Here is a 12,915-nt window from a genome sequence, read left to right as displayed (position 1 = left end):
CAAGTTTTAAAAATAATTCCTGAGAAAGATAGTCAAACCGCGTACTCGGGTGATTTAAGGCATGTCTCGTTTTTATGAGTGTTCGGTTGCACCACCAAACATTTCTTTTGAGCATAACTTTTTTTGGCAAACAATTCACTAAAATGAACATTACCAGGCAAAAGCTGTTAAAAATTAAAATATTAATTTTTTACGACGTTATGGGTTATGACGGATTTTGTCTTTTCTGAAAAAGAAGAATATCTTTAAAAATTAACAAAATGATCTCTATGCACATCTATTCCAGTAATTTTCAATCTAGTACACTTCGATAATTGTTATTATCCACTTATACAATTAGTGATTGATGGTACGATCAGAAAATCCGACGTTTTTTATAATCTTCCGGCGTCGTCCCTAACACTACTAAAAGAAGCAATCATCGTTAACGGCACTTAGAGCAATAAAGTCGATAAGAATAATTAAGATTTTTTTTGTCGGCTGAAACCATGTGACCAAATTTACATTTTATTAGACATGAAGTTTTAGATTTTTAAATATTTTGCAGCTGTTTCAAGCAAAACAAAAATCATTTTCTAGTTTGAAAGTTTTACATGAAAATATGTTAAACCAGTTGTTTTGTTGCTATGTTTATCTTTTTGTTATTGGTTTTTACTTGAAAATGAATTTAATGTTTCACCTAATCTTTTCTAATTTTTATGATTCATTTTCTGTGTAATATACTTGGTATATGTAGGAAGTACATACATGCATACATACATACATACATACATACATACATACATACATACATACATACATACATACATACATACATACATACATACATACATACATACATACATACATACATACATACATACATACATACATACATACATACATACATACATACATACATACATACATACATACATACATACATACATACATACATACATACATGCATTCATACATACATCTAATTTGTTAATTTTTCAATTACTACTACAAGTTTTGTGAAATTTTCATTTTTCAGCAAATGTAATAATGATAAAAAACAAGACAAGTTTTGAAAGTACAAGGAAAAGTTGCAAAATCCAAATGTTTTTCATCAATTATTTGTCTTTAGTCAACCTTGAAGCTTTTATTGGTGGTGGGTCTAAATAAAACCTATACAAATATAAAAGAGAAATTTTTTAAATTTCTTCCTTGAATTCCATTACACTTTTTTTTCTTTCATTATATGATAACTACATTATAATGTGTATAAAATACAAGGTGCTGGATTAATATTGACAATTTTTTAATCCTTGTTTCTCATATGACAATGAAAAATAAATATCAAGAACTCTTCAAAATGCAATGTATGGGAATGAGATCATAGTGTTAAGCAGATTTTTTCATCGCAAAGGTAAGAAATGATAAAGTTAAATACTAATTAATCTTTTTTTTTTACCAATAATTGATCACTTTAAATAATTGTATTAAATCTCACAATAGGGTTTTGCTAAATTTCATTCTTTCATCCAGCTTCTTTATTGTTAATTTTTAGAAAATACTTTGGAAAACTTTTGTAAGTTGACAAAGGCTGATATATCCAAGGTTATGTAAAGCATATGGTGGATCAGACTGATGGCAGGGCCAGTAAACCTAATTTTAATGCAATTTAAAAGACAATCTTTAACTGTATTTTGTTTTAGAAAGAAAATATTTTACTACCTTATGTTTATCTATAAGTTTTTATTTCCTAAACTCAAGTAAGTTATTATCTCCTGATTTGTTTGAGTCAAATGTTAAGATGTAGCCTGTGCTTGGGGTAATGAAAAGTGAAAAAATAAAATTATCAGGAAAAATATACACCAGCGTCAACCTTTAGCCTTTTTGTATTATAGGCAAGTGACAAATACCCTTTAAAAAGTCAAAAGACTTTTAGGGGGTATTTTACTACATTTTTCCTATTTCTACCATGCAAATTTTCAATTTCGCAAAAAAAAAAAAAAAGTGTACAAAGTTGAATAGGTTTGGAACATTTAAATTTGAACCTAAGAACATAGCTAAACTCTATAAGTGTTTTTATATGGAAGCTAAAATTTTAGGAGGCCTAAAAGAAATTCATCATTCTCAAAAAAAAAGTATGAAAATTTTTCAGTGCCAGTTTCTTCACATTCGTATCGAAGAAAGATCTAGTAAATTGTCCTATTTTTTCCTTTAAAAAAAATTTGGTTGAACCAATAAAGGCATTTCTGAGCAGTATTCTCAAAAAGGATGTAATATTTTGGAACCTCAAGTTCAGTAAGAACTTACACTTTAAATAGGTAAATATAATCATTTATATTTAATAAAAATAAAAAACTATTTTTTGTTAAATATGAATGTATAGATTTGATAGATGTATATTTTTATCTATTATCGGCTGTTTCTATAAAAACAATATCGGCCTTTAATAACGGTATATTTAACGTCTCACTCTTAATGAGATCAATCCCGCGAGGTGAAAACACGTCACACGCGTTTAAACAAAAATAACACGAAAATAAAACGAAAATTTCTCAGACTGGCCTTAAATCACCCGAGTACGTACTCGCTGTCTTGAACACTCCCCCTCCCCTTGTACGCATTTGAACGTTTTTTGGTAACCCCCTCCCCCCATACCTGCGTACGTACTTTATGGATGCCCCTTACTTGGATTGACTTCAAAGCCGTGTACAACAAATCTAAGTTGCTTGTTCGTTTTTTTGTTAGGTCAAATACTGCCATTTCTTTGAGCATTAGTTTGGAAGTTGATTCTACTTTTTGTTTCTTTGGTGAAACCCCTTGACTGTCTCTCTAATGGAGAACTCGAGCTCTTCTGACAAGGGAGTAAATTACTGTACTTGTTCCTGACTAGTTTCATTATCTGACAAGTTTTCCTCATCTATAAACTCACTTCTCTTTTGCTCAAACAAACGATTAAACAAACTTGATGCAGTAGTAGCAATTGCATTTCTCTTTGGCATGGAATTTTTAAAAATCTCATGAGTTACTCCATTAATGACATCAGGATTATTCAGATATTTAACTAAGTTTACTAATATAGCATTCCTCCTCTCAGTGACTCTTTTAGTAAATGAGTCAACTAGTTCTTGACTAAAGGTGTTTTCCTGGCTTTTTAGCTGCTTGAAAATGAACTTCAGAATGCCATCAGATGAGAGCAAGTTCGAATCTCTTCTGAAAAGTGCTTCAGCACCAACTTTGATTGGTTCTAAAGCATTTACTAGATTTTGTAGGGTGGTAAATTCAGACTCAGAAATCATAATGTCGCTTGATAACTCAATCAGTGACATTTGAATACATTTGTTAAGGGTAACAAATCTTGAAATCATATCTAGTAAGCTGTTCCAACGTGTCTTAGAGTCTAAGATTAGCTGCAGCTCCTTTCCAAACTCAGACTGGACATGCTTTTGCAGAATCATGTCATTTTTAACTGGAGACTTTCGAAACAATTTGACACATTTTCTGACCTTGTTGATGAGTTCTGTGAAAACCTCCCTGATCATTGGAAGAGCTGATGCACCTACTTCTGCTGAAACTTCTAATCCTCCTTCCTAATCGCTGTCATCATCTTCTTGGTCCTCTTCTAGAATAGTGACTTGCTCAGGTGTGCTATTATCTTCTTTCCTAGATTGTCTATATAGAACATCACAGACAGCCAAGTGGATTCCATGTCCGAGGCAGAGCTGATGGTCTGGTAAAATTGAGCTATCAAATTTTTTCATTACAACAGCTCCGTCTGTGGTTACTGCAACAATATCACAGGCAAAACGTAGCCCAAATTCTTTTAGCTTCTCGTCAACAATTACATAAAATTTCTCTGCTGGCATAGACCCATGTACCCTGATCATTCCAAGGTTCCAATAATCACCTTCCATATGAACATTTATGTTCATATATCTTCTGTTTCTGGATGAAGTATACTCATCAAGGGTTAAGCTAAATTTGTGACTAACAAGCTTCTTTTCTACAAACTGCTGCTGATATGTTTTCTTGATATCTTCATAATATTTCATTAGCAGAGCCTTAATCGATTTAGCATCTTTGGGTAATTTGTATACTTGTGTCTCTAGAGCTATTCTCAAACGTTGACTAGTTGAGAAAACACGAAAGGGCAGCCCAATACATGAAATAAGCTCAGCAAAAACAACATCAACAGGGTCCTTTGCCTTAAAAAATGAATCAATGGGTTTGATGACTTCGAGTTTCCTCTCAGGAGTAACAACTACAGCAAATGTGATGTTGTGCTTTGTCCTCAAATGGTTTCTCTTGGAGTTTGTGGTTCCTCCTTTGCACTTAATTTCTTGGCCGCAGAGCTTGCACTTGGCCAATTCAAGTTCTTTTGAGTGCAAAAAGTGCTTCCAAATTGATGTGTTATCCTTGTGGACTTCAGAAAACGACATTTTCGTTTTTGTGAAAATTTGTTTCACTTTTTTACATCACAAATTGCAGTAAAATTACTGTTAAAGTTCAAGTGGAAGCAAATTTAATGTTTTCATTTATTTTCTTGAGCAACTTCACATCAAGAAAAGTGGTTTAGAATTGCCAAATAACCAAGTAAATTTTGTACAAAAGATATACAGTATAATCTCTCTAGTTCGAATCTCTTTAGTTCGAAAATCTCCATAATTCGATTAAATGTAAAGTCACCTTGAAATGCGCAAAAGAAAAGTCAACTTTCTATAATTCGAAAATCTCTCTAATTCGAACTTTTATTTTTTCCCATAAAGTTCGAATTAGAGAGATTGTACTGTATATCCAAAACCGGTTTTGAAAGTAACATTTTCGGTTTTCACTTTCCAAAAATTTCAGGAAACCGGAAACCGGCTTTCCTTTCCCTAGTAGCAATATACTAACTTCCAAATCGTAATCTATAAGATAATAATTCCTATTCTTTCTCGGATTTTATAATAGCAAGTAAATAGTCCTTTATATTTAACTCAAATATATTCTAAAATTTTAAAAATACAAATGGTAATGTGCAATCAAACGTCGTTTAGAAAATCTTCTCTCTTACCACCTTTGAGATTCGTACCAAAGTGTCTATACTACTAGAATTATTCTCACCATACGAATCTTCTCTTTTTCTTTGAAAATGTTCGTTTTTTTCTGTTTTTTTTTCTTTACCTCTTCTTTCTGCTATAAAAAATCTCTTTTCTCTCTAAAATCTCTTAAAAATCTCTCTTTCAAAAATCCTAAAATCTCTTTTCTATTTCCCGAAATCTGCTAAATTTTATCAACTCTTCTTTTTCTTTTTCAATCAGCAAATATTTCTTAAATAAAGTGTTGATCTAACATAGACAATCAACTTTATCTTAACGTTAGTTCAGTGTTTTTATTTCGACTTCTGTGTCATGGTTCTCTGAAAAAGGTTTTCGCCAGTTCACTTTTATTTCAGCTGTCTCACACTTTTTATCCTTCAAATAAGTTTTATATGTTTGGGCCATTCATTTTCCCTCCTCACAATAAAACTAGTAAAAGCGAAAACGTCTGACGATGTTTAATGAACAGACGCGCTGTTGCATTTGATTGAAATGGTGCGTTCTCATGTCAATTACTATTGTTGCTTTTGCAAGAGCTATTCACTTGCTGAAACCAGAGGTATTTTTCTAAATAACCATGCCAAAGTGATTTTAGAAAAATTATCGGCTTCAGAAACGTCAACAAATCCCATTCCCACAGTAAATAAGAATTTTCATTTGTTGTTTCTGACTAATTCTGGAATAGATTTCACACCATCATTAATGTTTATAGCAACATCTATAAGCAAAAGAGATTTAAAAGAAACTACGTTTTTGCAAAACATCTCACCAACTGGAACAAATGAAGAAAAAAGCTATCAAAAATTAATCACAAGTATGAACTATTACAAAACTTTAAAAATGGTTTACGATTCTTTTCCGATATGATGATTGCTTTTTGTTTTTACCTTTACTAATAATGCTTTTGTTAGAAAGATGACAAAAACTGGTAGAAGTAAAGTAATGCCCATGTTTCCCGTATTAAAGGGTTTAATAACCACGATAGGTAGTAAATGTCTAAATCGAACTCTGATATTACAGGAACAAGTGTCTATTGTTTCTGTAACCTGCGACGTTTTGCTTAAAAAGTATCAAAGCCTGTTTTTATAAATATTGTGTCAAAAAAAAGATTTATTTAGATATTTACATTTACTTTTTAAAGTTAGAATTTTTCTCAGCAAATTAATATTAATTAACTATTAGTTAGACATTTATTTTGTGCTATTGAATTCGTACCAGGCATGGCCATCTCTACTTTGCCATGAAGATCCGAGAAATCCAATACTTGTAAATAGTTGCAAAAGCAATTATGCATGTGTCAGTGGTAACATTGAATAAAAAATTACAATAAGTTTCACTTACAGTGCTTTACCTTATAATATTTGTTTTTTGTTCTCCTATTACTTGTTATTCAAGAAAACATATAGCCAAAAACAGGTTGCTTATCAACCAAATTAAGCTTTTATGCACAGTGGGACAATAAAAAGTAGGTCTCGAGGAGTTACGAAAATCTCGTTTCATGTTTTAACATTTTAGGTTTTTTTACATCTTTTTCGATCTTTTTTGAAGAATATGAAATGTAGGTACCTTAAATTTTTAAGACTTGCTTCTAAAAATCTCTTATCTTTTGCACCATATTTCGCATTTTTGAATTTTTTTCTTTATGTAAACTGCTTATGTTAAATTTGTGTGTAATCTTTAGCAACTTTGCGGAGCGCATGTATTTCCAAGTTTTCGATATTTTTAAAGTCTCACCTTCAGCTCTACTTACGCTGTGCTCGACGGGAGTTTGCTCAATGTTCAACAAGTAAAAATGGTCTAACTTAAAAGACTTTTTTTTGGAGAAAAAATGAAAGTTCTATCTTTGTTGCTCTTGTTTTGCTTACAAAATACCCTTTGTCTCGTGCGAAAAACAAGAGAAGCATGTGTAAACAGAGTAGCTCATGAAATAGATATAGTCCAAATAATATCAGAAACTAGTAAAGTTCTGATTTGTAATAACGGCATTGAAGAATGGCTGATGAAAACAGATTGTAAGTTTCAATATCATACCCTTTTTTAAATCTACGAGATGTTTTTTGATATTCCAAAAATGTGTAAGGTTTAAGAAACTCAAAGATATTTGAAGTTTGTTGTTCTGATATCCAGAATTTATAAATAGCTTATTGAATATAGATACCATCGATTCCCCATGTGCAAAAGATGTAGTTCCATCCGCTGAATATCGTTCTATATATGCCGTTTGCGTTCAAAATGTTCCGACTGTATGTTACAAAGGGGACGGGTTAACACTAATCAACTGGCTTCATCATCCACATCAGCCATCAATGAGCGTGAGATCTCTGTTCCCTCATTCCTATAACAAATTGAATAAAGTAGAAAAAACCATTGATGACAAAGTTTAAAACTTATTTGTCGAAATAAAGAAACCATCACAATCCGATGAGAGCGTGTTATAATGCTAAGTTAATGTTTTTAATTATCTTACAATTGAAGCAAAACATAAGCTTGTGATGAAAGTTTTCCCTTTAAGTAAAAAAAGAAAACCCCTGCACCATTTATAAGAATTCAAACAAGTTTACAAATTAAATCTGCAATTTTAAAGTAACGAGTATAAATTATAAAATTAAATTATGTATATTGCATACGTTTAAATTTTTTAATAAATTTTTAAAGACTTAATGAGCTATCAAATTCCCAATATAAGTTATCTGAGGTCGCTAAAAGATTTAATCTGATAGTTTTTCAAAGCTTCAAGATAGTTTTTATAAGAAGTTGATTCAACAAAATAAAGGCTGCTAAAAGGACATTAATAAAGTTTCTCAATATTCTAATCACCTAATTGTTTAAAATGTTCTTTCGCAGTTGGATGCAGAAAGGTTGTTGTTGAAATGAGAATCAACTTAATGTTGTGGGAAGATAAAAGTTCTTAAATCGTATGCATTAATTTTTATTGAACTTAATAGTCTTAAATAGACCTTCGGAAACCGCAAAAAAAAACCCTAGACTTTATTTGAACTTAAGTTATTCCCTTTAATTTGACTAGCGTTAAGAAAATTAAGAATACTTCGTATCAAATACACGAAATAGAAAATGACTTTTGAAGAAAACGATACAAAACGAACTTTTTTTTTTTTTATTTTTGTTACTTAATAAAGCAGTGTTAAAAAAGGATGATGGGAATTATGCCTTTGCTTTGAGGGAATTTTATCAAACCCAATCAACAACTAACAATTGTTTTAGGTCCAAATAAATTCCATTCCTGGAAAATGCAGCAAGGGAATTAAATATACAATTCCGGTGATTTGTGCTGCTTTAGCAGGACTGTACAGTAGTCTAGTAATATAAAAATACTAACAGTAGATACCGTGGTCTGACCTAACAAAGTCCTCTGCTTTAAGAAAGTCCTAATTTAAGAAATGACAAATTTCGTATACATAAAAGAAATATTTGCGGAAAATAACTTTGTTGTTTTAACTAGATATCTAGTTAGATAAAATATCAAATTTTTTTTTCTCTAAATGTCTATTTTATGTATACGAAATTTCTCATTTCTTAAATTAGGACTTTCTTAAAGCATAGGACTTTGTTAGGTCACACCAAGGTTCTTCGACCATAAAAATGCCAAAATGTTATCTTTTATGTAATAAAACTCTAAGTAACGTCACGAAAAAGTACCGCCTATCAAGAAAGGAATTTCTAGATCATTAAGTTCATCATTAACTATATCAAGTTCATTCTTAGTTTAAAATGTTTGAAAATGAATGTGACCTAATCTTTTCTCATTCTTGTTTAATTCACTAAGTGTCCAGTAATTTGAATTAAAACTCAAGTAAAAAAACTACACTTTTTTCGATTACTTCCATGTAACTCTGAGAAAAAACGGTAATCTTGTCGAACTTTGATAAATAGACTTTTTAAACTTCAAAAAATTCTAAGTCCATCCGTATCAAAAAAAAAAAATCCGCTAAAAAAACTGTTGTTCCATGCTTACTTGTAAGCATCACAGCTTCGGTATGGAAAGTATAGTGTAGTCACTAAACCAGTCATTTTTTCCGGTACAAATACCGATACAGAATTGGCATCGGTCTCGGAAGGATTGATTTTTCCGATACCAACTTCGAAGTATCGTTGATGGTATCGTACATACGAGACTTCCGAGACACTGATACTTACTTATTTGTGCTATAGCTTGGATTATATAAGAACTCTCTTGAGTTCGTGAAATTGTTTTTGATCAGCTATTATCATATAAATGGTCAAAACCAAGTTGTTTTCAAAAAGATCACTTAAACTTTGAAGCGCGTTTTGCGTACGTCGTATAAACGAAAGAACTTACATCGGTATTATATTCCGCACTCAAATAGAAGCAAGTATTTGCATCATGGGCTACAAAGTATGAAACACTATTAATTTTAGCTTATTTCTTTAAGTATATAGATTTACAAACTATATATTCATACATATGAATATGCATTTACGTACATATACATATGGTAAGTTTGTTACAACCATTGGAAAGAATCAAAATTAGCAAGCAAAAAATTAAACTTAAAATTTATTCAAGTTGTTCTATTCGCTGTCTAAAGCTCTTCAATTCGTCCCATAACTCAGTTGGAAGATCATTAAGAAATTCATCTTCATAATATTTTTGAAGATCATTGAGCTGTGCAATCCAATATGCTTTAGGAGTTGACATTAATTCTTTCATATTGATATCCCCAAGTCCACTAATGTCAATACTTCCTTCTTTTGGTATTAAACCAACAGGAGACTCAACTGCAACATCTTTGTTGTTTACTCTGTCAAAAACCCACTGTAATACACGTATATTGTCACCAAATCCTTAAATATGAAAAAATGATTAATGTAAAAACAGAATAACCCCAAAAAAGTTTATATTTACACAAATATATTTAGATTAAATACCTGGCCATAAGAAATGTCCAGCTGCATCTTTTCTAAACCAGTTGACATGGAAAATCTTTGGAAGCTTGCGACCTTCTTTATTCATGCTTAACCAGTGTTTAAAATAATTACCTGCATTATAGCCAAAGAAAGGTCTCATTGCAAATGGGTCACGCATAATAGTTTTTCCAGAATGTTCAGCAGCAGATGTAGCCTCAGAGCACATTGAACTTGCAATGAAAACACCATGTTGCCAACTAAAAGCTTCATAAATTAAAGGCACACCTTCTGGTCGGCGTCCTCCGAACAATATAGCAGAAATAGGAACACCTTTAGGATCTTCCCAATTTGGATCCATCATTGGGCAATTTCTAGAAGGTGAACAAAAACGAGAATTTGGATGAGCAGCAGGTTTATTACTACCAGGAGTCCAAGGTTGACCCAGCCAATCTGTGACAGTTAAACCAGTCAAATCTATCTCTTCCTCCAAACCTTGAAAAGTGAAGGTTATTAAAAACCAAATATCAATCAAGAACAAATTAAAAAATAACAAAGTTAATAATCAAATCTAACAGTAACTATAACATCCCAATACCTTCCCAGTAGTAGCCACCATCACTAGTTGTTGCAATATTTGTAAATACAGTATCATGTGCGCAACACTCTTCAGCTACTCGGTTTGTCTTCTTAGAAGTACCTGGAGCAACCCCAAAAAATCCATATTCAGGATTAATAGCTCTTAAAACACCTTCTTCATCAAACTTCATCCATGCAATATCATCACCAACACATTCTGCTTTCCAGCCAGGAAATGATGGAGTAATCATAGCAAGATTGGTTTTACCACATTGGCTGGGGAATGCTGCAGCAATATATTTTTTCTCACCTTCAGGACTTGTAAGACTCAAAATCTATATTTAAAATTGTTTTTCAACTTATGCATGTTTTAAAAAAAACTTCTTTAAAGTTTTACTTTCAAACAAGTGTAAAGGCAAAAAAAAAACAAACTTTTTTACCATCATATGCTCTGCCAACCACCCTTCATCTCTTGCAATAACAGATCCAATTCTCAATGCAAAACACTTTTTTCCCAGTAATGAATTTCCTCCATAACCAGATCCAAATGACATGATTTCACGACGTTCTGGAAAATGTGCAATAACTGTTTGCTCAGGATTACAGGGCCAATGATAAGGATCTGTTGAAACTGGTAAAGGTTGTCCAACTGAATGTAGGCACTTAATGAAATCACCTTCTCCAAGAGAAACAAGAACATTGCTACCTAATCGGGTCATAATACGCATGCATAGAGCAACATAAGGAGAATCAGTTAACTGAATTCCTGGCTTAGACAAAGGTGATCCTAATGGTCCCATACTGAAAGGTAGTAGATACATAGTTCGACCTAGGTAAAAAAAATTTCATACTTTTAATAAAACAATTGTATTTAATACAACTAATTTAACAGCAAACTAATATAGTAATTAATTTTACTTAACAGTAAATTGTTTATTTTAAGAAGTAAACACCTTTTAATGCAACTTTAATGCAACCTTTTAGTGAAACTCGTACCTTTCATACAGCCATTAAAGAGTTTTTGCAGCTTTACATCTTCCTCATCTGTATCTGCCCAATATCCTAAATGGCCTTCAACACCCTCTTTGTGAGAAGGAAGTGTATCATGCATATTTTTTGTACAAATTATTGTTCGTGACTCAACTCGAGCTACATCTGCTGGGTTTGTTCGAACAGCATAACTTTAAATAATCACATACATAACATATATTTATATGTGTGAGTGTATGTATTTATGTATGTATGTATGTATGTATGTATGTATGTATGTATGTATGTATGTATGTATGTATGTATGTATGTATGTATGTATGTATGTATGTATGTATATATATATATATATATATATATATATATATATATATATATATATATATATATATATATAAGCAGTATTTATACAATAGTGCAAAAATTAACATAAAAAAATTAGCTATTTAAGATCTACCAGTTTTTAAACTTTTCTAGTTTTACAGCAGTGCCTTCTTCAACCAATAAGTTTATTAAAAAATCCCCATCTTCACTTGAACCATCACAAATGTGAAGAGATACAGGCTGACATAACTTTACTTTCTCAACCACAAAAACTTTCACTTTCTCTGGAAGATCCTCAAACTTCCCCCAGGTAACTGTAACATTATCAGGAAGTACTGCCATGCTTCAGATACTATAACTTTGGTGACTATTAAAAAAATAAAAAATATGCTTATAGTTTCATAACTTCCACCAAGTTGAGCTGAATCATGTTCGGGTAAAAAAAAAATTGTCGTTCAGTTTAAGAGGTATTACATTAGCATATCATTATTGAATTAACAGCTGAGAAGATATTTTAGATAAGTTAGTTCCTAAAAAAAGGAAATTTTAAACATAACAACGTATATAAACAGCTATCTTATAGAAGATAGCTTCAAAAAAACAAGCTAAAAGCATTTTAAAATGCTAAAAGCATTTAAAAATACTTTTAGCTTGTTTTTTATTAATCAAAAGTCTCCATAACCTACAGGGCGTCGCCTGCTCTCTCAGCAACATTTTTTTCGAATGTCTAACCAAAACTAAGGTTCTTGAAATAAACAGAAAGCTGTATCTTATTAAATAATTAATAGCTTCTTTTAAATGAAAATAAACCTTTATTTACTCTACTTTCGGTTGGCACAACCCAATAAAATATTAATAAAATTTTTATCAAGTAATTCCATCTAAATTTTAAAACAAAAACGTTATGTTATACTTGACGTACAAAAGTTTGATGTCTTTGACGTCATTGGCTTTTATTACGAAGCCCAGATAATCTTAGAACTATTCTCTGAAGCGTGAAATAAAGCACGAATGTAAGAAAACGTGCTTACGTAAAAGATACTCCCACAGGATCTTGTAATATTTGTTTATAAACATTAACTTA

The 12,915-nt window shown here is 31.4% G+C and overlaps 3 protein-coding genes and 1 long non-coding RNA gene across 4 annotated transcripts; 2 read left to right on the top strand and 2 right to left on the bottom strand.

Annotated features, from left to right (window-relative positions):
• The first annotated feature begins 48 nt into the window (after positions 1-48).
• Positions 49-1,709, top strand: LOC149878481 (uncharacterized). The gene is made up of 2 exons (XR_016447657.1): positions 49-1,393; positions 1,535-1,709. It is a non-coding gene; the product is annotated as an uncharacterized LOC149878481 (long non-coding RNA).
• Positions 1,710-3,566: 1,857 nt separating this feature from the next.
• On the bottom strand, positions 3,567-4,415 carry LOC149878480 (uncharacterized). The gene has a single exon (XM_090072547.1). It carries the CDS (start codon positions 4,413-4,415, stop codon positions 3,567-3,569), a length of 849 nt encoding a protein of 282 aa, XP_089928673.1.
• Positions 4,416-6,822: 2,407 nt separating this feature from the next.
• On the top strand, positions 6,823-7,479 carry LOC145193389 (uncharacterized). Its single transcript, XM_080070848.2, has 2 exons — positions 6,823-7,066; positions 7,209-7,479. Exons 1-2 carry the CDS (start codon positions 6,883-6,885, stop codon positions 7,436-7,438), a joined length of 414 nt encoding a protein of 137 aa, XP_079926974.2. The 5' UTR covers positions 6,823-6,882; the 3' UTR covers positions 7,439-7,479.
• A 1,963-nt stretch (positions 7,480-9,442) lies between these two features.
• LOC145193505 (phosphoenolpyruvate carboxykinase [GTP], mitochondrial-like) lies at positions 9,443-12,662 on the bottom strand. Its single transcript, XM_090072571.1, has 7 exons — positions 12,518-12,662; positions 11,965-12,198; positions 11,514-11,698; positions 10,958-11,346; positions 10,537-10,852; positions 9,963-10,433; positions 9,443-9,878 (listed from the first exon to the last, which is right to left on the bottom strand). The coding sequence occupies exons 2-7, from the start codon at positions 12,171-12,173 to the stop codon at positions 9,592-9,594; spliced, it is 1,857 nt and encodes a 618-aa protein (XP_089928697.1). The 5' UTR covers positions 12,174-12,198; positions 12,518-12,662; the 3' UTR covers positions 9,443-9,591.
• Between the last annotated feature and the right edge of the window lie 253 nt (positions 12,663-12,915).

Source organism: Hydra viridissima, unplaced genomic scaffold (genome assembly GCF_058129835.1).
Source record: "Hydra viridissima isolate aposymbiotic clone 2 unplaced genomic scaffold, HvirCarnegie_v1 scaffold_15, whole genome shotgun sequence".
Taxonomy (NCBI): Eukaryota; Metazoa; Cnidaria; class Hydrozoa; order Anthoathecata; family Hydridae; genus Hydra; species Hydra viridissima.
The sequence above is the reverse complement of the archived record's forward strand: the minus strand, read 5'-3'. Positions and strand labels throughout refer to the sequence as shown.